We start from the raw sequence: 26,376 nt of genomic DNA, 5'->3' as shown, positions 1-26,376 counted from the left end.
TTCCTGATATAAGCCAGTGTTCGGCACCTTTTATAGGACAGTGATGATAGCTCACTTGGTAAAGTTTCTGGATGCTGTCAGAGCTTTTGGAAGGCACAGGTTCGAATCCCGTGGGTGACATATTTTTTTTCTTTTTTCCAGGGAACACAGTGCCACCAGCTGCTGGGGAAAAAGCTGCTGTGTTTCCGCATGCACGGAACCATCGCAGCATGTATTTTTTTATTTTATTTGTTATTTATTTTTTTCTTCACACCAGGTGGCACTGTGTTCCCGCGTGCATGAACCATTGCTCCAGCATTGTGCACGCCTGCCCGTCGGCGCGATGTTTCGTGCTGTGCACATACTAGCTGCTCCGATGGGTGTCGCCCCGGAGTTGTACATAGTCGCACTATGTGTGAAGGGGCCTTTAAATATGTGAAAGATAGAGTAAATGTGTCCATTTTGGGCTACTGTAGCAACATAGCTGCTTCTATGAGGGGGTCCCCTCCCATGTAGATATATGAAGGGCTTATCCTAAACATATATAATAAAACAAAAACATTTCATTGTTGCAAATAATTAATGCATTATGGAATACAGCATTATGAATGTTGTATTCCATTTCTACTAATAAACAACCCTAAATCCTGCACACTGTAGCTTTAACTTTGTCCCTCACTTTTTCATTTTTATGCATATGACACAGTAAGTTGCTGCAAACACACAGCTGTAAAATGTCAGCTTTTTTCATTCCCCCAAAAACATGATTCTATGAATTTTATCTCGACGGACTGCAGTGGCATCATCACACTCTGAAATTGGCCTGGTGTATCGTGAGCAGTCCGTCAAACTAAGCCATTTATTCCTGCTTCTCATAGAAATCCTCTGAGGATTTATGGACATGAGTGTGCACTTGTTCTCTCACTCTCCTACGCACACTCAGGGGTTTCCTTCTCTTCCTCAGGCCAGAAACACATCAGCCGTCAGGATTCATTTGAAATTCATTGACTACTTCTCTAGGATTCCCTGTGTAACAGCTCAAGTTTTGGTTTAATCTCATGAAAGCCTGCATCAGTCTTGTTGTCAGGATTAGGAATTTTTGTTTAATCCTTATTTTAAGGAGTATTGCATTTATTTTTAGTCAATTCACTTTTTCTGAATAATCAATTTGGTCGATCATTTTTTACACATCAAAATGTTCACGTTTTCACCCAAACAAAACTACATAAACGAATCAAGGTTTATATTTTAGAAGAGATGCACATGTGTCTAATCAGATCAGCATGTTTCCACTTTGTTTTCGCCACATTGGAAGGTTTTTCTTGTCAGGCGATGTTTGTTTTTTTCATGCATAAGCACTGTTTTACGGTTCATGTTGATTAGTCCGGTGCGAATGACGGGCAGTGTTCTAACAACACCAGAATGAGGCAAAACAATAAGGAAATGATGCAAACCACATTTTGGCTCAGCTGCACTGGTTCTTTGGATGTTTATTGGTCAAAATGCAGCTGCAGGATTTGAACAGATGCTTGTAATTACAGCATGTGGCTTGACAGCAGACAGTGATTCATTGATGAACAACAAACACCTTTGTAATTTTATTTTACTTATTTTTCAGAACTCAGAACTCAGAAGAAGTTTATTGCCATTGCCAATGAACAGGATTCACAGACTAGGAATTTGCTTTGGTATAATGGTGTAACATTAAACAGAGAGCAATATAATCAATCAATCAATCAATCAATTTTTTTATATAGCGCCAAATCACAACAAACAGTTGCCCCAAGGCGCTTTATATTGTAAGGCAAGGCCATACAATAATTATGTAAAACCCCAACGGTCAAAACGACCCCCTGTGAGCAAGCACTTGGCTACAGTGGGAAGGAAAAACTCCCTTTTAACAGGAAGAAACCTCCAGCAGAACCAGGCTCAGGGAGGGGCAGTCTTCTGCTGGGACTGGTTGGGGCTGAGGGAGAGAACCAGGAAAAAGACATGCTGTGGAGGGGAGCAGAGATCGATCACTAATGATTAAATGCAGAGTGGTGCATACAGAGCAAAAAGAGAAAGAAACACTCAGTGCATCATGGGAACCCCCCAGCAGTCTACGTCTATAGCAGCATAACTAAGGGATGGTTCTGGGTCACCTGATCCAGCCCTAACTATAAGCTTTAGCAAAAAGGAAAGTTTTAAGCCTAATCTTAAAAGTAGAGAGGGTGTCTGTCTCCCTGATCTGAATTGGGAGCTGGTTCCACAGGAGAGGAGCCTGAAAGCTGAAGGCTCTGCCTCCCATTCTACTCTTACAAACCCTAGGAACTACAAGTAAGCCTGCAGTCTGAGAGCGAAGCGCTCTATTGGGGTGATATGGTACTACGAGGTCCCTAAGATAAGATGGGACCTGATTATTCAAAACCTTATAAGTAAGAAGAAGAATTTTAAATTCTATTCTAGAATTAACAGGAAGCCAATGAAGAGAGGCCAATATGGGTGAGATATGCTCTCTCCTTCTAGTCCCCGTCAGTACTCTAGCTGCAGCATTTTGAATTAACTGAAGGCTTTTTAGGGAACTTTTAGGACAACCTGATAATAATGAATTACAATAGTCCAGCCTAGAGGAAATAAATGCATGAATTAGTTTTTCAGCATCACTCTGAGACAAGACCTTTCTGATTTTAGAGATATTGCGTAAATGCAAAAAAGCAGTCCTACATATTTGTTTAATATGCGCTTTGAATGACATATCCTGATCAAAAATGACTCCAAGATTTCTCACAGTATTACTAGAGGTCAGGGTAATGCCATCCACAGTAAGGATCTGGTTAGACACCATGTTTCTAAGATTTGTAGGGCCAAGTACAATAACTTCAGTTTTATCTGAGTTTAAAAGCAGGAAATTAGAGGTCATCCATGTCTTTATGTCTGTAAGACAATCCTGCAGTTTAGCTAATTGGTGTGTGTCCTCTGGCTTCATGGATAGATAAAGCTGGGTATCATCTGCGTAACAATGAAAATTTAAGCAATACCGTCTAATAATACTGCCTAAGGGAAGCATGTATAAAGTGAATAAAATTGGTCCTAGCACAGAACCTTGTGGAACTCCATAATTAACTTTAGTCTGTGAAGAAGATTCCCCATTTACATGAACAAATTGTAATCTATTACACAAATATGATTCAAACCACCGCAGCGCAGAGCCTTTAATACCTATGGCATGCTCTAATCTCTGTAATAAAATTTTATGGTCAACAGTATCAAAAGCAGCACTGAGGTCTAACAGAACAAGCACAGAGATGAGTCCACTGTCCGAGGCCATAAGAAGATCATTTGTAACCTTCACTAATGCTGTTTCTGTACTATGATGAATTGTAAAACCTGACTGAAACTCTTCAAATAGACCATTCCTCTGCAGATGATCAGTTAGCTGTTTTACAACTACCCTTTCAAGAATTTTTGAGAGAAAAGGAAGGTTGGAGATTGGCCTATAATTAGCTAAGATAGCTGGGTCAAGTGATGGCTTTTTAAGTAATGGTTTAATTACTGCCACCTTAAAAGCCTGTGGTACATAGCCAACTAACAAAGATAGATTGATCATATTTAAGATCGAAGCATTAAATAATGGTAGGGCTTCCTTGAGCAGCCTGGTAGGAATGGGGTCTAATAAACATGTTGATGGTTTGGATGAAGTAACTAATGAAAATAACTCAGACAGAACAATCGGAGAGAAAGAGTCTAACCAAATACCGGCATCACTGAAAGCAGCCAAAGATAACGATACGTCTTTAGGATGGTTATGAGTAATTTTTTCTCTAATAGTTAAAATTTTGTTAGCAAAGAAAGTCATGAAGTCATTACTAGTTAAAGTTAATGGAATACTCAGCTCAATAGAGCTCTGACTCTTTGTCAGCCTGGCTACAGTGCTGAAAAGAAACCTGGAGTTGTTCTTATTTTCTTCAATTAGTGATGAGTAGAAAGATGTCCTAGCTTTACGGAGGGCTTTTTTATAGAGCAACAGACTCTTTTTCCAGGCTAAGTGAAGATCTTCTAAATTAGTGAGACGCCATTTCCTCTCCAACTTACGGGTTATCTGCTTTAAGCTACGAGTTTGTGAGTTATACCACGGAGTCAGGCACTTCTGATCTAAAGCTCTCTTTTTTAGAGGAGCTACAGCATCCAAAGTTGTCTTCAATGAGGATGTAAAACTATTGACGAGACACTCTATCTCACCCACAGAGTTTAGGCAGCTACTCTGCACTGTGTTGGTATATGGCATTAGTGAACATAAAGAAGGAATCATATCCTTAAACCTAGTTACAGCGCTTTCTGAAAGACTTCTAGTGTAATGAAACTTATTCCCCACTGCTGGGTAGTCCATCAGAGTAAATGTAAATGTTATTAAGAAATGATCAGACAGAAGGGAGTTTTCAGGGAATACTGTTAAGTCTTCTATTTCCATACCATAAGTCAGAACAAGATCTAAGATATGATTAAAGTGGTGGGTGGACTCATTTACTTTTTGAGCAAAGCCAATAGAGTCTAATAATAGATTAAATGCAGTGTTGAGGCTGTCATTCTCAGCATCTGTGTGAATGTTAAAATCGCCCACTATAATTATCTTATCTGAGCTAAGCACTAAGTCAGACAAAAGGTCTGAAAATTCACAGAGAAACTCACAGTAACGACCAGGTGGACGATAGATAATAACAAATAAAACTGGTTTTTGGGACTTCCAATTTGGATGGACAAGACTAAGAGTCAAGCTTTCAAATGAATTAAAGCTCTGTCTGGGTTTTTGATTAATTAATAAGCTGGAATGGAAGATTGCTGCTAATCCTCCGCCCCGGCCCGTGCTACGAGCATTCTGACAGTTAGTGTGACTCGGGGGTGTTGACTCATTTAAACTAACATATTCATCCTGCTGTAACCAGGTTTCTGTAAGGCAGAATAAATCAATATGTTGATCAATTATTATATCATTTACCAACAGGGACTTAGAAGAGAGAGACCTAATGTTTAATAGACCACATTTAACTGTTTTAGTCTGTGGTGCAGTTGAAGGTGCTATATTATTTTTTCTTTTTGAATTTTTATGCTTAAATAGATTTTTGCTGGTTATTGGTAGTCTGGGAGCAGGCACCGTCTCTACGGGGATGGGGTAATGAGGGGATGGCAGGGGGAGAGAAGCTGCAGAGAGGTGTGTAAGACTACAACTCTGCTTCCTGGTCCCAACCCTGGATAGTCACGGTTTGGAGGATTTAAGAAAATTGGCCAGATTTCTAGAAATGAGAGCTGCTCCATCCAAAGTGGGATGGATGCCGTCTCTCCTAACAAGACCAGGTTTTCCCCAGAAGCTTTGCCAATTATCTATGAAGCCCACCTCATTTTTTGGACACCACTCAGACAGCCAGCAATTCAAGGAGAACATGCGGCTAAACATGTCACTCCCGGTCTGATTGGGGAGGGGCCCAGAGAAAACTACAGAGTCCGACATTGTTTTTGCAAAGTTACACACAGATTTAATGTTAATTTTAGTGACCTCCGATTGGCGTAACCGGGTGTCATTACTGCCGACGTGAATTAAAATCTTACCAAATTTACGCTTAGCCTTAGCCAGCAGTTTCAAATTTCCTTCAATGTCGCCTGCTCTGGCCCCCGGAAGACAATTGACTATGGTTGCTGGTGTCGCTAACTTCACATTTCGCAAAACAGAGTCGCCAATAACCAGAGTTTGATCCTCGGCAGGTGTGTCGTCGAGTGGGGAAAAACGGTTAGAGATGTGAACGGGTTGGCGGTGTACACGGGGCTTCTGTTTAGGGCTACGCTTCCTCCTCACAGTCACCCAGTCAGCCTGCTTTCCCGGCTGCTCGGGATCTGCCAGGGGGTAACTAACGGCAGCTAAGCTACCTTGGTCCGCACCGACTACAGGGGCCTGGCTAGCTGTAGAATTTTCCACGGTGCGGAGCCGAGTCTCCAATTCGCCCAGCCTGGCCTCCAAAGCTACGAATAAGCTACACTTATTACAAGTACCGTTACTGCTAAAGGAGGCCGAGGAATAACTAAACATTTCACACCCAGAGCAGAAAAGTGCGGGAGAGACAGGAGAAGCCGCCATGCTAAATCGGCTAAGAGCTAGTAGCTACGCTAAGCTAGCGGATTCCTAAAAACACGCAAAGTGAATAATGTGTAAATAATTTAGAGGTGATTCAGCAGAAGGAGTGCTTTAGTTAAGGCACGTAAAGATTACACTGGGAAACAAATCGTAATCTAGATAACTAGATCAATCTAACTGCACAGATTAAACAGCTAACAGATACAGAAAAACACCGCTGTGCTCCGGAACAGGAAGTGATACAATACCGCAGTGAGAGCCAACCACCAGCAAGAGGCAAGCAAAATGCTAAGATAAAATATGTGCTAAAATAAGATAAAATATAAGATAAAATATGAAATATGAAAGGCTATGTACAACGACACAAACAGAAAAACAGTGCAGTGGGAGGAGTACAATTAAAAACCAAAGTACATTTGTCTAAAGTGACCTGTGATAAAATGATAAAGTGACAGAGTTAAGCTTAAGGTGACTGAGTTATGAGGAGTTCATGAGTCTAACGGCAGAGGGGAAGAAACTGTTCTCACTACTCAAGGACGCGGCCATTTTTTTTCTTCTTCTTCTTCTTCCTCTTGCTTGCCTCTACTGGTGGTCACGCATCACCTGCAACAGCTGTTACCAATCATCTGATCGGCAGGGGTATATCAGCAGGACGACGTCTCCACCTCTTTGCCGAGATATCGTTCTCCCTGGAAGGTAACGTACCTCAGCTGACTGGTTGACAGTGCTATTTTTGTGACTTTGTGCGTTGTAGTGTGGACTACTTTTCCAACGAGAGGTGGAGGTAGTTTTTCCTGCCGCTGCTGCGGCTCTCCCTCCTGTTGACCCTGTGCGTAACAGTGACGTTCCACAGGTCGTTCAACGACCCCTCCCACCTTCCCCGGAAGCATACATAAGCCCTCCAGAGCCGTACGGAGGTTGTGTGGAGACGTGCGCGGACTTCCTTATGCAGTGTTCGCTCGTCTTTGCACAACGTCCTGTCATGTACGCAACTGATGCCAGCAAGATAGCTTATGTAATAAACCTGCTTCACGGTGAGGCACGCGCTTGGGCTACAGCGCTCTGGGAGCAGAATTCACGGCTCCTTCAGACATATGATGGGTTTGTGAGGGAGTTCAGAACAGTGTTCGATCACCCAAATAGAGGAGAGACCGCTTCAGCCGTGCTGCTGTCAATGAGACAGGGGAGCCGGAGTGCAGCTGCCTATGCAGTCGACTTCCGCATCGCGGCTGCGAGGTCCGGCTGGAATAGCACTGCCCTCCACGCCGCCTTTGTAAACGGACTGTCGTTGGTTCTAAAGGAGCACCTGGTGGCTAAGGACGAACAGCGGGATTTAGATGGGCTTATCGATCTCGTTATACGATTAGACAATCGGTTAGAAGAACGCCGTCGGGAACGAGACGAAGGGCGTGGCCGGGCACGCGCCGTCCCTCTCCCTTCCGGTTCCGACCGCGTTCCGCCCTCCCCACGCTCCACGGCCCCTACGCTCCGTGTGGTTACAGCTCCCCCTGCTGACGAAGCTATGGACACGAGCAGGGCCACATTTAGGGCACCAGATAGACAGAGGAGGCTGGCTCGCGGAGCGTGTTTTGTTTGTGGCTCAATAGAGCATCAGGTAAGAGACTGCCCCGAGCGGTTAAACACCAACGCCCGCCCCTAGAAACTGGGCTAGGGGTGGGCCGAGACATTCACGTGGGACACACCCACATTGCCACACGACTCCCAGTTTCAATCCTTTATGAGGATTTAACCCTGAAGGCCCCAGCACTGGTGGACACGGGCTCTGAAGGGAATCTGTTAGACAGCAGATGGGCCAGGGAGATAGGGCTCCCTCTGGTGGCGCTTACCTCGCCTGTGCAGGTGCGGGCACTAGATGGCTCCCTACTCCCTCCAATCACACATAAGACACCACCTGTAACTCTGGTGGTGTTAGGAAATCACCGGGAGGAGATCGAGTTTTTTGTGACTCCTGCTACCTCCCGTGTGATTTTAGGATTTCCCTGGATGTTAAAACACAATCCCCGGATCGATTGGCCGTCCGGGGTAGTGGTGCAGTGGAGCGAGACCTGCCATCGGGTATGCTTAGGTTCCTCGGTTCCTCCCGGTTCCCAGGCTAAGGAGGAGGTCAGAGTCCCGCCCAATCTAGGGACGGTGCCGGTGGAGTACCATGACCTTGTGGATGTGTTCAGTAAGGATCTGGCGCTCACCCTTCCCCCCCACCGTCCGTATGATTGTGCCATTGATTTGGTTCCAGGCGTTGAGTTCCCGTCCAGCAGGCTGTACAACCTCTCACGACCTGAGCGCGAATCAATGGAGACCTACATCCGGGACTCTTTAGCTGCCGGGTTGATCCGGAATTCCACTTCCCCGATGGGTGCAGGTTTCTTTTTTGTGGGGAAAAAGGATGGCGGACTACGTCCATGCATTGATTACAGGGGGCTGAACGAAATCACGGTTCGCAACCAATACCCATTGCCCTTGTTGGATTCAGTGTTCATGCCCCTGCATGGAGCCCAAATGTTTACCAAGCTCGATCTCAGGAATGCGTATCACCTGGTTCGGATCCGGAAGGGAGACGAGTGGAAGACGGCATTTAACACCCCGTTAGGTCACTTTGAGTACCTGGTCATGCCGTTCGGTCTTACAAACGCCCCCGCGACGTTCCAAGCATTGGTTAATGATGTCTTGCGGGATTTCCTGCACCGATTCGTCTTCGTATATCTGGACGACATACTCATCTTTTCTCCGGATCCTGAAACCCATGTCCGGCATGTACGTCAGGTCCTGCAGCGGTTATTAGAGAACCGGCTGTTTGTGAAGGGCGAGAAGTGCGAGTTTCACCACACTTCTTTGTCCTTCCTGGGGTTTATCATCTCCCCTAACTCTGTCGCTCCTGATCCGGCCAAGGTCGCGGCGGTGAGAGACTGGCCCCAACCCACCAGCCGTAGGAAGCTGAAACAGTTCCTCGGCTTTGCTAATTTTTACAGGAGGTTCATTAAGGGCTACAGTCAGGTAGTTAGCCCCCTGACAGCCCTGACCTCACCAAAAGTCCCCGGCCTCTCCCCTTTCGAGGTGTGTCTGGGGTACCAACCTCCTTTGTTTCCGGTGGTTGAGGGAGAGGTCGGTGTGCCCTCGGTCCAGGCCCACCTATGGAAGTGCCGTCGGGTGTGGCGTGCCACCCGTTCTGCCTTGCTGAGGGCCCGGATGAGGACGAAGGCCCATGCAGACCGTCGGCGGACCCCGGCCCCTACGTACCGGCCAGGGCAGGCAGTGTGGTTGTCTACTAAGGACATACCCCTTCAAGTGGACTCCCCTAAACTGCAGGACCGGTATATCAGTCCGTTCAAGATCATCAAGGTCATCAGTCCAGCTGCAGTGAGGCTTCAGCTTCCGGCCTCACTGCGGATCCATCCCGTTTTCCACGTGTCCCGGATCAAGCCCCATCACACCTCACCCTTCTGTACTCCCGGTCCGGCACCACCTCCTGCCCGGATCATCGATGGCGAGCCGGCTTGGACTGTGCGCCGGCTCTTAGATGTCCGTAGGATGGGCCGGTGCTTCCAGTATTTGGTGGACTGGGAGGGGTACGGACCTGAAGAATGCTCCTGGGTGAAGAGGAGCTTCATCCTGGACCCGGCCCTCCTGGCCGATTTCTACCGCCGCCACCCAGACAGGCCCGGTCGGGCGCCAGGAGGCGTCCGTTGAAGGGGGGGTCCTGTTGTGTGGGCCGCCAGAAGAGGAGGTACTGCTGGCCCACCACCAGAGGGTGCCCTGTCTGGAGTGCGGGCTCCAGGCACCAGAGGGCGCAGCCGCCTCACAGGAGCAGCCAGGGTGACAGCTGTCACGCATCACCTGCAACAGCTGTTACCAATCATCTGATCGGCAGGGGTATATCAGCAGGACGACGTCTCCACCTCTTTCCCGAGATATCGTTCTACCTGGAAGGTAACGTACCGCAGCTGACTGGTTGACAGTGCTATTTTTGTGACTTTGTGCGTTGTAGTGTGGACTACTTTTCCAACGAGAGGTGGAGGTAGTTTTTCTTGCCGTACGGATTCCTGGGTGCAAACGCGCCCTCCTTTAATTGCTTTTTGTTCCTCGCCAGCAGTACCAGGTCCGACACGCGGAGGCAGTGGCCACCTGGGAGTTCGGGACTTGGCGGCTCCAGTATTCCCGGGGTCTGGTGGCGGAGGAAATCGTGTGGTTCCGGTTCTGCTTTGGACAGGCGTCTCCTATCTTTGAGCCTGCCCACACGACACCTTTGTGAATTGACACCTGTCTATTGTTGTAATCTGTTGTATTTGTTGTGCACATTCACAACAGTAAAGTGTTGTTATTTGACCTACTCCATTGTCCGTTCATTTGCGCCCCCTGTTGTGGGTCCGTGTACCTACACTTTCTCAACAGGACAGCTGTGATCCGACCTGCTCGGCCCAGAGTCCTGGAGACGTGTAGGTCGTGGAGAGATGGAAGGCTACAGCCGATCACCTTCTCAGCAGAGGCCACAATGCGCTGCAGTCTGTGTCTGTCCCTGGCTGTGGCCCCGGCGTACCACACCATGATGGAGGAGCAGAGGATGGACTTGATGATGGCCGTGTAGAACTGCACCATCAGCTGGACAGGCAGCTTGGCCTTCTTCAGCTGCCGCAGGAAGTACATCCTCTGCTGGGCCTTCTTGATGAGGGAGCTGATGGTTGACTCCCACTTGAGGTCCTGGGTGATGGTGGTGCCGAGGAAGCGGTGACAGACCACAGTGGTGATGGGGCTGTTGGTGAGGGCGAGGGAGGGTGGGGGGGCTGTGGCTTTCCTGAAGTCCACGATCATCTCCACTGTTTTCTGGGCGTTGAGCTCCAAGTTGTTACTGCTGCACCAGGTCACCAGCCGGTCCACCTCCCTTCTGTAGGCAGACTCATCCCCATCCGAAATGAGTCCGATGAGGGTGGTGTCGTCCGCAAACTTGATGAGCTTTACAGAGTCGTGGCTGGAGGTGCAGCAGTTAGTGTAGAGGAAGAAGAGCAGAGGGGAAAGGACACAGCCCTGTGGAGATCCTGTGCTGAGAGCCCGAGTGTTCGAGACGTTCTTTCCCAGCCTCACACGCTGACTCCGGTCCATCAGGAAGTCTGTGATCCACCTGCAGGTGGGGTCGGGCACGTGGAGCAGAGAAAGCTTGTCCTGGAGCAAAGCTGGAAGGATGGTGTTGAATGCAGAGCTGAAGTCCACAAACAGGATCCTAGCGTAGGTTCCTGGGGAGTCCAGGTGCTGCAGGATGGAGTGCAGGGCCAGGTTTATGGCGTCATCTACAGACCTGTTGGCTCTGTAGGCAAACTGCAGGGGGTCCAGGAGGGGGTCGGTGATGGACTTCAGGTGGGATAAAACCAGGCGTTCGAAGGTCTTCATGACTACAGGCGTGAGAGCCACAGGCCTGTAGTCATTAAGTCCAGTGATGCGTGGTTTCTTGGGGAATGGAACTATGATGGATGACTTGAAACAGACTAGAACATGGCATGGCTCCAGGGAGGTGTTGAAGATCCCTGTGAATACTGGGGCCAGCTCATCAGCGCAGTGTCTCAGGGTGACAGGAGAGACACAGTCTGGGCCCGGGGCCTTACGTGGATTCAGCCTTTTGAAATGTCTTCTCACATCCTCCTCTTGGACCAAGAGGGCAGCGGGGTGAGGGGGGGCAGCGATGAGAGGGGGGAGGTCCAGAGTGTTTGAATATCCAGTTGTGTGGGGGGTGGGGAGGTGTGAGTACATGACTTCAAAACGTGAATAGAAGATGTTCAGGTCATTGGCCAGCTTCAAGTCGTCAATAGAACGAGGTGCTTTGGGCTTGTAGTTGGTGATTTCTTTCAACCCCCTCCACACAGAGGCCGAGTCGTTGGCAGAGAACCTTTGATGCAGACATGAACTGTACATGGATTTAGCCTTTGCCACCTCCTTGCTAAATGTATCCTCCTTATTGAAATGTATGTGTGTGTATGTTGATTTTCCTTTATAAATCATTGGTTGTCTGGATCAGAAATGTCTGTTAAATATATCATATAGCAAACAAACACACTGATATTTGAGAAGTGAAATGAAGTTTCTAGTATTTACAAAAAGTGCGCAATAATTATTTAAACAAAATCGGGCAGGTGCCTAAATTTGGGCACCCTTGTCATTTTATTGATTTGAATATATTTAGCACTAATTATTGGAACACAAAATTGATTTGGTAAGCTCACTGACCCTTGACCTCCTTACACAGGTGAATCCAATCATGAGAAAGGGTATTTAAGATGGCCATTTGTAAATGTTTCCCCTCTTTGTGTCTCTTCTCATAAGTGGCAACATGGGAGCCTCTAAACAACTCTCCAATGACCTGAAAACAAAGATTGTTCAACATCATGGTTTAGGGGAAGGATACAAAAAGCTATCTCAGAGATTTCAGCTGTCAGTTTCCACTGTGAGGAACATAGTGAGGAAATGGAAGACTGCAGGCACAGTACTAGTTAAGGCCCTAAGTGGCAGGCCAAGAAAAATCTCAGATAAGCTGAAGCGAAGGATGGTGAGAACAGTCATAGTGAACCCACAGACCTGCTCCAAAGACCACACACAGTGCACTTTGCACAAGAAGATGCTGTAATGCAGAGGAAGCCTTTTCTGCATACACGCCACAAACACAGTCACTCGAGGTATGCTACAGCACATTTGGACAAGCCAGCTTCATTATGGAATAAGGTGCTGTGGACTGATGAAACTAAAATTGAGTTATTTGGACATAACAAGGGGCAGTATGCATTGCTGGAAAAGAACATTCCAAGAAAAACACTTTCTACCTACAGTACAATTTGGAGGTGGTTCCATCATGCTGTGGGGTTGTGTGGCCAGTGCAGGTACTGGGAATCTTTGTTCAAGTTGAGGGTCACATGGATTCTCGTCAATATCAGCAGATTCTTGAGAACAATGAATCAGTGATAAAGTTGAAGCTGCACCGGGGCTGGATCTTTCAACAAGACAATGACCCTAAACACTGCTCAAAATCTACTAAGGCATTCATGCAGGGGAACAAGTATAATGTTCTGGAATGGCCATCTCAATCCCCAGACCTGAACTAACATGAACCACAATAACAACATTTAAAACCCTGAACTCCCATGGTGCATTGCAGCACAATGTCTATTGTTTACTGTTGTTAGCTAATATCGCTAATTTCTCAAAAAATATTAGTTCTATCAACTTTCTGGTTTCGTAGCATTCATCTTTGACCAAAAATGTATAAGTACACCATATACTTAATGTGAAAAGAGGAAGCTCATTAAAGGTATTTGATAGAGTTCATGCTACCACTGTCAAATTAATGATTTACAACTTGTGCACCTTTGACCAGATCTACCCAAAAATTTAGTGTTCTCTGTTCCAGCTCATTTTTTTTCACCCATCTTCATGATTTATTTATTTATTTATTTGCCTGCTTACTTACTTTTTGGAATAATCTTGCCTGGCAGACATAGTCATTGATACCTTGTTTTTGCTGTTGTTGTCATCTCACATTGTTGTAATCACATTTTAAATGCACTTTCATATATTTTGAAAAATAAAAAAGATTTGAAGTAATGTCTTCTTTCTTTCTTTGCTTTTTTCTACTATATTTGTTGCAGAGCGGGAGACAGAATTTTACTGGCTGACGACTCCAATGATGACTGGTGGAAGGTAGCATTATTGTTATTGTTGTTTATTTTTCTGTCTGTAAAATGTATAATATGTTCAAATGTACATAGAATGACAGCTTGGGGCTTTTACACATTTAATACTTTTATGACACTAAATTTCAAAAATTTATTTAGGTTTTTCTGCCTTACAGTTTCAAATTTTAGGCCTTTTATACTGACAGTGAATGCAAATGTCTGCATGATCTAAATCCATGAAAAAGTCCAGGACAAAACAATAGAACACATAAATATGGGCACCCTTTAGTATTTCCATCTGAGACAAGTGCTCAAAGCACTTTACAATGATGAATCACATCCAGTTAATACATAATAACATTAGTTTTTATTTTATATGTTGATGAATTTCAGAAAAATTGAGAAAAATATTGTGTCTGTTTAGAATTTAATTGGCTATATCTCTAGGCTAAAACATATGAGTTAAGATAACTAATTCATGACTGGAATGTACAGTCTCTCCATATCTGTATTTTTTTTTTCTTTTGGTCACTCCAGTTTCCTGTTACCATCAAAATCACACTCGGTTCATCTCCCACAGGGGTTTGCTGAGGCAGCAAATCACAGTTAATGTGCACCGCAGTCAGAATAGGATTGTTGGGAAAGTGTAAGTACACGGACCCACAACAGGGGGCGCAAATGAACGGACAATGGAATAGGTCAAATAACACACTTTACTGTTGTGAATACGCACAACAAGGACAACAGATCACAATAAAGGGACAAAGTCAAATTCACACAGGTGTCGTGTGGGCAGGCTCGAAGATAGGAGACACCTCTCCAAAGTAGAACCGGAACCACACGGTTTCCTCCGCCACCAGACCCCGGGAATACTGGAGCTGCCAAGTGCCCGAACTCCCAGGTGGCCACTGCCTCCGCGTGTCGGACCTGGTACTGCTGGCGAGGAATAAAGAACAGTTAAAAGAGGGCGCGTTCGCACCCAGGAATCCGAACGACAGGTAAGCTACCTCCACCTCTCGTTGGGAAGTTCTCTCAGAGTAATGCACAAGTTACAAAGATCACTGTTAATCAGCTAGCAGAGTACGTTACCTACTCGGTAGAAACGATATCTCGGCAAAGAGGTGGAAATGTCGTCCTGCTGATGTACTCCTGCCGATCAGATGATTGGTAACAGCTGTTGCGGGTGATGCGTGACAGCTGTCACCCTGGCTGCTCCTGTGAGGCGGCTGCGCCCTCTGGTGCCTGGAGCCCGCACTCCAGACAGGGCGCCCTCTGGTGGTGGGCCAGCAGTACCTCCTCTTCTGGCGGCCCACACAACAGGACCCCCCCCTCAACGGGCGCCTCCTGGCGCCCGACCAGGCTTGTCCGGGTGGCGGCGGTAGAAATCGGCCAGGAGGGCCGGGTCCAGGATGAAGCTCCTCTTCACCCAGGAGCGTTCTTCAGGTCCGTACCCCTCCCAGTCCACCAAATACTGGAAGCCCTGGCCCATCCTACGGACATCTAAGAGCCGGCGCACAGTCCAAGCCGGCTCGCCATCGATGATCCGGGCAGGAGGTGGTGCCGGACCGGGAGTACAGAGGGGTGAGGTGTGATGGGGCTTGATCCGGAACACGTGAAAAACGGGATGGATCCGCAGTGAGGCTGGAAGCTGAAGCCTCACTGCGGCTGGACTGATGACCTTGATGATTTTGAACGGACCGATATACCGGTCCTGCAGTTTAGGGGAGTCCACTTGAAGGGGTATGTCCTTGGTAGACAACCACACTGCCTGCCCTGGCCGGTACGTAGGGGCCGGGGTCCGCCGACGGTCTGCATGGGCCTTCGTCCTCATCCGGGCCCTCAGCAAGGCAGAACGGGCGGCACGCCACACCCGACGGCACTTCCGTAGGTGGGCCTAGACCGAGGGCACACCGACCTCTCCCTCAACCACCGGAAACAAAGGAGGTTGGTACCCCAGACATACCTCGAAAGGGGAGAGGCCGGTGGCTGACGACACCTGGCTGTTATGGGCATACTCGATCCAGGCCAGATGGGTACTCCAGGCCGCCGGGTGCGCGGCTGTCACGCAACGCAGGGCCTGCTCCATCTCCTGATTGGCCCGTTCTGCTTGCCCGTTGGTCTGGGGATGATACCCGGATGAGAGACTCACCGTGGCCCCCAGTTCCCGGCAGAAGCTCCTCCAGACGTGCGAGGAGAACTGGGGACCGCGATCGGAGACGATGTCTGTTGGGATCCCATGCAGCCGGACGACGTGGTGAACCAGGAGGTCCGCTGTCTCCTGGGCCGTCGGGAGCTTCGGGAGGGCCACGAAGTGGGCCGCCATGGAGAATCGGTCCACTATCGTGAGAATGGTGGTGTTGCCCTGGGACGGCGGGAGGCCCGTGACAAAATCCAGTCCGATGTGGGACCAGGGGCGATGGGGCACGGGCAGCGGCTGGAGCAGTCCCGAAGCCCTGCGATGGTCAGCCTTGCCCCTGGCGCAGGTGGTGCAGGCCTGGATATAATCCCGGACATCGGCCTCTAGGGACGCCCACCAGAAGCGCTGCCGGACAACTGCCACGGTTCTTCGCACCCCTGGATGACAGGAGAGCTTAGAGTCGTGACAGAAGTCCAGGACTGCAGCCCTAGCTTCTGGTGGGACATAGAGTCTGTTCTTCGGCCCAGTTCCGGGGTCCGGGCTTCGTGCCAGGGCCTCCCGGATGGTTCTCTCTACGTCCCAGGTGAGGGTGGCCACGATAGTGGACTCCGGGATGATGGGTTCCGGTGGATCCGACAACTCCGTTTTGACTTCATCTTCATGTACCCGGGACAAGGCATCCGATCTCTGGTTTTTGGTCCCGGGACGGTAGGTGATCCGGAAGTCAAAACGGCCGAAGAACAGTGACCAGCGGGCTTGCCGGGGGTTCAGCCACTTGGCGGTCCTGATATACTCCAGGTTCCGGTGGTCAGTGAAAACCGTGAATGGCACGGACGTTCCCTCCAACAGATGTCTCCACTCTTCAAGAGCCTCTTTCACCGCAAGGAGTTCTCGATTGCCGACGTCATAATTCCGTTCGGCCGGGGTCAACCTGCGGGAAAAGTAGGCACACGGGTGAAGGACCTTATCGGTCTTCCCGCTCTGGGAAAGCACAGCTCCTATCCCTGAGTCCGAGGCGTCCACTTCAACCACTAACTGGCGACTAGGATCGGGCTGCACCAGAACGGGTGCAGACGAGAAGCGCCGTTTCAACTCCTTGAACGCGGCATCGCAACGATCCGACCAGGTGAAGGGGACTTTTGGTGAGGTCAGGGCTGTCAGGGGGCTAACTACCTGACTGTAGCCCTTAATGAACCTCCTGTAGAAATTAGCAAAGCCGAGGAACTGTTGCAGCTTCCTACGGCTAGTGGGTTGGGGCCAGTCTCTCACCGCCGCAACCTTGGCCGGATCAGGAGCGATGGAGTTGGGGGAGATGATAAACCCCAGGAAGGACAAAGATGTGCGGTGGAATTCACACTTCTCGCCCTTCACAAACAGCCGGTTCTCCAACAACCGCTGCAGGACCTGACGTACATGCCGGACATGAGTCTCAGGATCCGGAGAAAAGATGAGTATATCGTCTAGATATACGAAGACGAATCGGTGCAGGAAATCTCGCAAGACATCATTAACCAAAGCTTGGAACATCGCGGGGGCGTTTGTGAGGCCAAACGGCATGACCAGGTACTCAAAGTGACCTAAGGGGGTGTTAAATGCCGTCTTCCACTCGTCTCCCTTCCGGATCCGAACCAGGTGATACGCATTTCTAAGATCTAGCTTAGTGAATATTCGGGCTCCATGCAGGGGCGTGAACACTGAATCCAATAGGGGCAACGGGTATCGATTACGAACCGTGATTTCGTTCAGTCCCCTATAATCAATGCATGGACGAAGTCCGCCGTCTTTTTTACCCACAAAAAAGAAACCTGCACCCATCGGGGAGGTGGAATTCCGGATCAACCCGGCGGCTAAAGAGTCCCGGATGTAGGTCTCCATTGATTCGCGCTCAGGTCGTGAGAGGTTGTACAGCCTGCTGGACGGGAACTCAACGCCTGGAACCAAATCAATGGCACAATCGTACGGACGGTGGGGGGGAAGGGTGAGCGCCAGATCCTTACTGAACACATCCACAAGGTCATGGTACTCCACCGGCACCGTCCCTAGATTGGGCGGGACTCTGACCTCCTCCTTAGCCTGGGAACCGGGAGGAACCGAGGAACCTAAGCATACCCGATGGCAGGTCTCGCTCCACTGAACCACTACCCCGGACGGCCAATCGATCCGGGGATTGTGTTTTAACATCCAGGGGAACCCTAAAATCACACGGGAGGTAGTAGGAGTTACAAAAAACTCGATCTCCTCCCGGTGATTTCCTGACACCACCAGAGTTATTGGTGGTGTCTTATGTGTGATTGGTGGGAGTAGGGAGCCATCTAGTGCCCGCACCTGCACAGGCGAGGTAAGCGCCACCTGAGGGAGCCCTATCTCCCTGGCCCATCTGCTGTCTAACAGATTCCCTTCAGAGCCCGTGTCCACCAGTGCTGGTGCCTTCAGAGTTAAATCCTCATAAAGGATTGTCACTGGGAGTCGTGTGGCAATATGGGTATGTCCCACGTGAATGTTTTGGCCCACCCCTAACCCAGTGTCTAGGGGTGGGTGTTGGTGTTTTAACCGCTCGAGGCAGTCCCTTACTTGATGCTCTATTGAGCCACAAACAAAGCACGCTCCGCGGGCAAGCCTCCTCTGTCTATCTGGTGCCCTAAATTTGGCCCTGCTCGTGTCCATAGCTTCATCAGCAGGGGGAGCTGTCACCACACGGAGCGTAGAGGCCGTGGAGCGTGGGGAGGGCGGAACGCGGTCGGAACCGGAAGGGAGAGGGACGGCGCGTGCCCGGCCACGCCCTTCGTCTCGTTCCCGACGGCGTTCTTCTAACCGATTGTCTAATCGTATAACGAGATCAATAAGCCCGTCTAAATCCTGCGGTTCGTCCTTGGCCACCAGGAGCTCCTTCAGGACCAACGACAGTCCGTTTACGAAGGTGGCGTGGAGGGCAGTGTTATTCCAGCCGGACCTCGCAGCCGCGATGCGGAAGTCGACTGCATAAACAGCTGCGCTCCGGTGCCCCTGTCTCATTGACAGCAGCACGGCTGAAGCGGTCTCTCCTCTATTTGGGTGACCGAACACTGTTCTGAACTCCCTCACAAACCCATCATATGTCAGAAGAAGCCGTGAATTTTGCTCCCAGAGCGCTGTAGCCCAAGCGCATGCCTTGCCGCGAAGCAGATTAATTACATAAGCTATCTTACTAGCATCAGTCGCGTACATGACGGGACGTTGTGCGAAGACGAGCGAACACTGCATAAGAAAGTCCGTGCACGTCTCCACACAACCCCCGTACGGCTCTGGAGGGCTTATGTATGCTTCAGGGGAAGGTGGGAGGGGTCGTTGAATGACCTGTGGAACGTCACTGTTGCGCACAGGATCGACAGGACGGAGAGCCGCAGCAGCGCCCTGAGGGCGCACCTCCACCTGCGCGGCGAGAGCCTCCACCCTGCGGTTAAGGAGGACGTTCTGCTCGGTCATTAGATCCAACCGAGCCGTAAAAGCGGTGAGGAGTCGCTGCAACTCACCGACCATTCCTCCTGCAGACGCCTGTGCGCCCTGCTCTTCCATTGGCCGTTCAACAGCCGGTTGACGCCCCTCGGGATCCATGACGTTGGCCGAGATATCCTGTTGGGAAAGTGTAAGTACATGGACCCACAACAGGGGGCGCAAATGAACGGACAATGGAATAGGTCAAATAACACACTTTACTGTTGTGAATACGCACAACAAGGACAACAGATCACAATAAAGGGACAAAGTCAAATTCACACAGGTGTCGTGTGGGCAGGCTCGAAGATAGGAGACACCTCTCCAAAGTAGAACCGGAACCACACGGTTTCCTCCGCCACCAGACCCCGGGAATACTGGAGCCGCCAAGTCCCGAACTCCCAGGTGGCCACTGCCTCCGCGTGTCGGACCTGGTACTGCTGGCGAGGAATAAAGAACAGTTAAAAGAGGGCGCGTTCGCACCCAGGAATCCGAACGACAGGTAAGCTACCTCCACCTCTCGTTGGGAAGTTCTCTCAGAGTAATGCACAAGTTACAAAGATCACTGTTAATCAGCTAGCAGAGTACGTTACCTTCTCGGTAGAAACGATATCTCGGCAAAGAGGTGGAGACGTCGTCCTGCTGATGTACTCCTGCCGATCAGATGATTGGTAACAGCTGTTGCGGGTGATGTCACCCTGGCTGCTCCTGTGAGGCGGCTGCACCCTCTGGTGCCTGGAGCCCGCACTCCAGACAGGGCGCCCTCTGGTGGTGGGCCAGCAGTACCTCCTCTTCTGGCGGCCCACACAGCAAGGATTGGTTTTTAGTTCTGTTCCATGTGTTGTCTGTTAGGATGTTTAATGATTTTTTTTTCTCTCTCTCTCTCTATCTCACTAGGGGGTGATTGAGGACCGGATTGGTTTCTTCCCAGCCTCATTCGCTCATCAGTTGCGGGCCGGAGACCAAGTATTCAGGTGTAATAGGACGTTCATCGGCTGTAAAGAACAAGGACAGATCACGCTGAAGGAAGGACAGGTAGTGTTCTGCCGACTCAAAATAATAATGGACCTCATTTTAGAAATATTGATATATCTATTTATTTTGATAACTCCATTAAGGTGGGTAAGGTTAGACCTTACCTTTGTGAAGCACCTTGGGACAACATATGTCATCATTTGGTGCAATATAAATAAATTGAATTGAACTCCTGTGCTGGATTTTGAAACAGTCTCAGTGTAAACTGACCCGAATCTCTTTTTACCTTCATCACCTCTAGAGTGGTGGACATGCTTTCACCCGTCTGCTTTATTTCTTTGTCACTAGAGCTACTTCAAAACAGTGCATAGTCATTCTACCAACTCGCCCACTCCCAAGTCGTCTTCTTTTTTTTTTATCTCGTCCCGCTCGTAGCTTTTGCTGATTTCTGCTCAAAAATGAGTGCAAACACAATATGTATAAGTCAAGACAGTCAATGAATGCATAAAATGATCTTCAATGATGATTTCATGATGTGTCATCTTTGGCGAGTAATTGAAGCGAGTGTGCGACTTTTCGGTTGGCTGTAGTAACCAGCGGGTTCGTCCAATCCTACCGTGTACAATGTATTTAATTACTCACATGAATTTCTTTCACCATTATGATCTATCTTCGGGGGCGACTGCACGGAAAAATATAGCATAGAAGTATACTCGAAGCCTTTTGGGTATCAGACGAGATTAAAAAAAAGGCGACTTGGGAGTGGGTGAGTTGACTAGAATCCTTCAAAACATATGGACATTGTGGACCACAGTGTTTATTGGTTCACACATCAGAAGGTTGGAGTATGAGTTGGAGTTGATGGAAGCACCTATTGGGCTTTGGTTCAGGAATGCTTTCTCATGCTCCTCTAGTTGCTTTGTGTGCTTGTTAGCAGGCATTACTTGAAAAGCACTTATGTGAATTTCAAGTGAATTCTTGTAAAATTTGTAAAACCTTGTAATTATTAGAATGACCTAAGCAGTGGGTCACCCCTCTGAGTCTGGTCTGCTTGAGGTTTCTTCCTCATTATAACCAGAGGAAGTTTTTTTTTCCTTACCACTGTGGCCTACATATGTGCTTGCCTCCAGCGGGTTGGTAAAGTTAGGCCTTACTCGTGTGATGCGCCTTGGGGCAGCTTTATTGTGTTTTGGCGTTATATAAATAAAATAAAACAAATTGACTTGAATTGAAATGAATTGAATTCATCAAGTTATGCAATATATTTGTAAGATCCAGTTAAATTTAAAGGCTGATGGTGCAGAGTTAATCAGCAGTTTCTTTCAGCATTGCAAGATTAGGATGTCAGGATTATTATTTTGTTTTATTTATTATTTATTGTGGTTCATAACTCAAAAATAGTGCAACTGTCTTCATAGCATGTGCTTCACTAATGGTTCCCAAACATTTTTCATTGTATATAAGGCAAGCTAAGCACCCCCCCCCCCCCCCCCCCAACAAGAGTTTTTTTTTTTTTCTTCTTCTTCTCTTTCCTTTTGTTGTTGGACAAAAAAAAAAAAAAACTTTAAAGCTACAGTGTGTCAGATTTATTTTCACCTAGTGGTCAGGTTGAAGATTGCATTATGATGTCAAGATGCCATGCAAATGGCGGTCTCCATTGAGGAACCCACTCCTATGTAGATATGGAGGGCTCATTCTGAGTTTATAAAAACACGTGATTCATTGTTGCAGGTGCTTATACACTAATGAATAGATGGTTATGAATATAGTCCATTTCTAGAAATAAACACCCTTAGATCCTACATACTGTAACTTTAACACATATATAACTTTAATTATAGTTTATTCCCTCCTTTCTCTTCGGTTCATCCAAAGAAAAGATATTTTGTCCAGTCAGTATGTTCTTATTGGTTTAATATGCACTTTTAATTTGGAAAACCTCACAGCAGACCAAACCTTGCCTCCCCACCTACCCGTGTTGGACCCCAGATTGGGAACCAGCATCCTACATCAATGCATTTTGACAAATAAAATTTCTCAGTGTACTAAGATTGTCTTTTTCTTCAGATCCACTAACATTTGCTGGATGGTTGGTCCTTGCTGGAGACATGCATGTTCTATTTTATAGTTTGACTGGAAATCTCCTGGGTTTTGATATGTTGATTGTGAATTTTTTTTTGGAAAATGCATTTGAACACTGTGCACTTTAAATGACAGAAAAACTCAACGACCCTCATGTGAGTAAAAGCCTTTTAACGCCCCGTTGGATTAATTCAGCCATTAAGAGAAAATGCTGGTTTTCTTGTTTTATGTGTGATTCACATTTCGGGAGAGGTTTTTCTTTTTTTTTCTTTTTTTTTTGATCCTGCCAGAAATATGTTTTTTGACTTAACTGGCAGTCCATGGAGGCACAGCGAGACACACGGAGGATTCATTTGGCAGCAGCGTGGCTATTAGCCATCATCAGGGGTTGGAAGGTCGCAGACGTTTATCATGGTTATTAAAATTTCTACATTACACATGTGAGTAATTCAAACTCACACCTCAAAGACTATAGAACATTGGCTTCACATTATCCTGAAGCTTCTTGCTCATATTACAAAGCTCTCTATACCTCCCACAACTCTTCCTGCACATGCGTTTGGTCACTGACTGGGTTTTGGATCCCTCTCAGTAGTCACCGTTAAAAGTCTGTAGTAAGATCAGGACCTCTTATTTCCCACAATGTTTTCAGAGCATGCTGGGACTCACAGGGTTAAAGCAAGCAACCCCCAGCGGGGATGAAACCACCGAACACGAGAACACTGTGTGACCTGCTCCCTTTCTTTTTCCATTCACTCAAACCCACGGGAAGAGCGCAGAGTATTAAAAACAGCGTCCACCACAGAGTCAGCTTTCAGGGTCAATCAATGAACTCACCATATACACCAATAATCAATTATTCCTGAAAACACCCCTCCCTTATCCTTTTGGCAATGGCTCTAATAATTTTGGAGATTTCTCACATCTATAACACATATTACAAAGAGTGGTTTGATAATTACAAAAAAAAAAATGCAGTGATTCATTTCAGTCATTCTGAAACATGGTTTCCCCACTGATCATTCTAGGTCACTATTGTAGTATATCAAATATTTTGAATCTTTGTTCTGAATGGACTCCTTCAGTGTTTTCAGTGTTTCACAACAGTGAATTATTTTCTGAAGCATTTGTTTTGTTTACATTTTTTCTGTTTTTCAACACAAAGATTTGATTTCTAAAGCAATTCAGTGTTTCAAGTGTTATGAAACACTGAATTGGTTTGTACAGCTTTGGTGATGCAAGGGCTTCAAAACAGTGAGACACATTTGGTTCATTTAGCATTGTGAGCCTTTCAAAACAGGGAATACTTTCCTGAATGGTAATTGTTTCATTTTCTGTTCTGAATAAAACGCTGAAAGAATTCCTTTCTGAAGCAATTGGGTTTCTTGAGTGTTTTGAAACAGTAAGTTGCTTTGTGGTGCAATTATTTGAAATGGTGAAAAAACAGTGAATCATTTTGTGAAGCAGTTGATGCATGTATTGACCTTTCAAATGAATGAATACTTATTTCATTGTCTGCTCTGAACATGAACACTACGGCATTTTCTGTGGCAATTATTTCATTCATTTCTTTGAGCATTTCAAAATAGTGAATTATTTTCTGACACAATTGTTTAGAGTTTTGTGTGTTTCAAAATGAAGAATCATTTTTGATGCAAGCTTCATTGAGTTTTTCATGGCAACACTGCAATAGAGCAAGAAACAATGTGGGAGAAAATTGCTGAATGAGTCAATGAATGTATTTATATTTATTTAATATTAAATCACAATATAATACTACCAATCAAAACTGGTAGAATAAACTTAAAATGTATTTAATTTAGGTGCAATCTTATGTCGAAAAAGGATGTGGAAGCAGCTGAAAATGAAATAGAATATAGTTCAATCTGGTAGGACTGAAGCTGCATTCACGTCGGAGGCAGAAAGACTGTCACAGTGGTCATCATAGCAGAATTTCTGTCATCTGCAGTGATAGGCTGCAGGTGATGACAATGAGGCGTGGCCATTCTTCAATGCTAACAACAAGGACAATATTGACTTCACTGAATGATACAACAGAGTTTTAGTGTGTTGTCCAGTGTTATGTTAAAACAAGAAGCCCAGGCTCTGATGACATAAATAATACATTTGCAAAAATAAAAATAAAAAACTTTTTTCACATAGTCATTATGGGGTATTGTGTGTAGATTTTGAGGGGAAAAAATTAATCTATTTTGGAATCAGGCTGTAACCAACCCAGTTTCAGGGATTGTTGTGATTCAGCAGCATGAAATATACATTAATCTATTGGTTCATCATATTGTCTTGAAACGTGTAAAAATTTTCATCATGGCAGCACGAATTCATTCTAATTCATTCTGTGATGGCTGCATGTAATTAAAAGTGCAGCAGAGGGTTCGGGGGTGGTTATGGTTAAGGTTAGGGTTGGGGGTAGGAGTAGGGTTAGTAATAGTGAGTTTAAAAAAACCCTGTCATGAAAATTTGAATCATTTTGTGACAGGAGGACGAAAAAAAAAAAACACGAGACTGGGCTGGCTGTAACATAACGTGGAAAAACTGAAGCGATGTGAATACTTTCCGGATGCGCTTTGTGTGTCTGTCCTGCGATGGACTGGCAGCTTGTCCAGGGTGAAATCCACCTCTCACCCAATAATTGTTGGAATAGGCTCCAGTCAAATTTTGGAAAACGTGCAAATGAATGAAATTGAAAGATGTTAACTTTATATGGATTTTCAACTACTTTTCATGTTATCTGTAGCTTATTTATTTTCCCTCATGGGCACTTAGCCAATCAAGGGACTAAGTGGAACTTTGCATTCTTTGATTTTTCTTTTTCTTTTTGAAGTATAACCATTTAATCTGATAAATAATCCAATGAGATCATTGGGGGAAGGGTGTGTGCGTGTGTGTGTGTGGAGGGGGGATTCCAAAAAATATTGTCAGCATATAAACATCGCGATATTTGGTCAACATTCTGTACTGTCTGCTTTGAGCGTTTTGTTCGTTTTTGCCGTCAGATCTGTGTGAGCAGCGAGGGTGAGCGAGGCGGCTTCATCAAAGTGGCGAGCGGAAAGAAGCGAGGCTACGTTCCCTGTGACGTTCTGGAAATCATCTGAGGGAAGAGAAATACTCAGAGAAACAGAGTGAGGTGGAGATTATTACCATCAGCCTGGAGGTCAGAGGAGGAGGAACACTGAACCAAAAAATAAACAAACAAACAAACTTTGACATGAGGGAGTTCACTCAAATTTGAATGAGGGTCTGGACTGGCAACCTCATTTCTCTGGAGGTCACAAGCCCTGTGGATGTTGAGAAGATGGAATGTGTTGTGGTTCCAAAGAGACTGTATCACTGGATTTGATTAAATTTATAGAGCCAAGTTGCTTTTCCTCAGTTTTGTTCTGCTGTGAGCTGTTTATTTTTTGAAAGGCTCGCAAACAGAGTGAATAAACCGTCTGTACTGATTACTTTTCCACACACACAACATTCCACATATAAATAGATGACCATTTTTACAAGGGATTTGACTCAAAAACATCAGATTATTTTTAATTAAATAATCCCTGTTGATGTGTTACAATAATCAGCCTCTGTAATTAAACAATCAGTCTATATAATTAAACAAAAATGATTTCGTCATGTCATTCTTTTAAAAAACAAAATTAGAAAAGTGTCCATGAAAAATGTTTTAAACTTATTTATTTACTGGAAATATATAAGATTTTAAAAAGAAGGTGAAGTGCAAAATCAGCTTTAAAAAACTTTAACAGTTAAATATTTTGGGTATTTCATGCTAAACATCATCTAATTTGCATCATTTTAAAACTTCAGGGCCTTTCATAGTGAACGCATCAGACGCATCAGAAGCATCAAAAATCGGTCTAAAAAGCATTATTGTCAATGAGACGCGTTGCTTTTTAGACGCGTCAGAAGTGTCGCGTCAAAAGCCGAGCTAAAATGAT

The 26,376-nt window shown here is 46.5% G+C and overlaps 1 protein-coding gene across 2 annotated transcripts in view; it reads left to right on the top strand.

Annotated features, from left to right (window-relative positions):
- Positions 1-25,793, top strand: part of stac (SH3 and cysteine rich domain) — a 106,780-nt gene extending 80,987 nt beyond the window's left edge. For both annotated transcript variants that reach the window (XM_034195662.1, XM_034195663.1), the window contains 3 exons: positions 13,723-13,774; positions 20,255-20,392; positions 25,432-25,793. In XM_034195662.1, coding sequence (XP_034051553.1) covers positions 13,723-13,774; positions 20,255-20,392; positions 25,432-25,530 — 289 coding nt within the window. In that variant the 3' untranslated portion in view covers positions 25,531-25,793. The remainder of the gene's footprint in view (positions 1-13,722; positions 13,775-20,254; positions 20,393-25,431) is intronic.
- Positions 25,794-26,376: the final 583 nt, after the last annotated feature.

Source organism: Thalassophryne amazonica, chromosome 19, assembly GCF_902500255.1.
Source record: "Thalassophryne amazonica chromosome 19, fThaAma1.1, whole genome shotgun sequence".
Taxonomy (NCBI): domain Eukaryota; kingdom Metazoa; phylum Chordata; class Actinopteri; order Batrachoidiformes; family Batrachoididae; genus Thalassophryne; species Thalassophryne amazonica.
The sequence above is the reverse complement of the archived record's forward strand: the minus strand, read 5'-3'. Positions and strand labels throughout refer to the sequence as shown.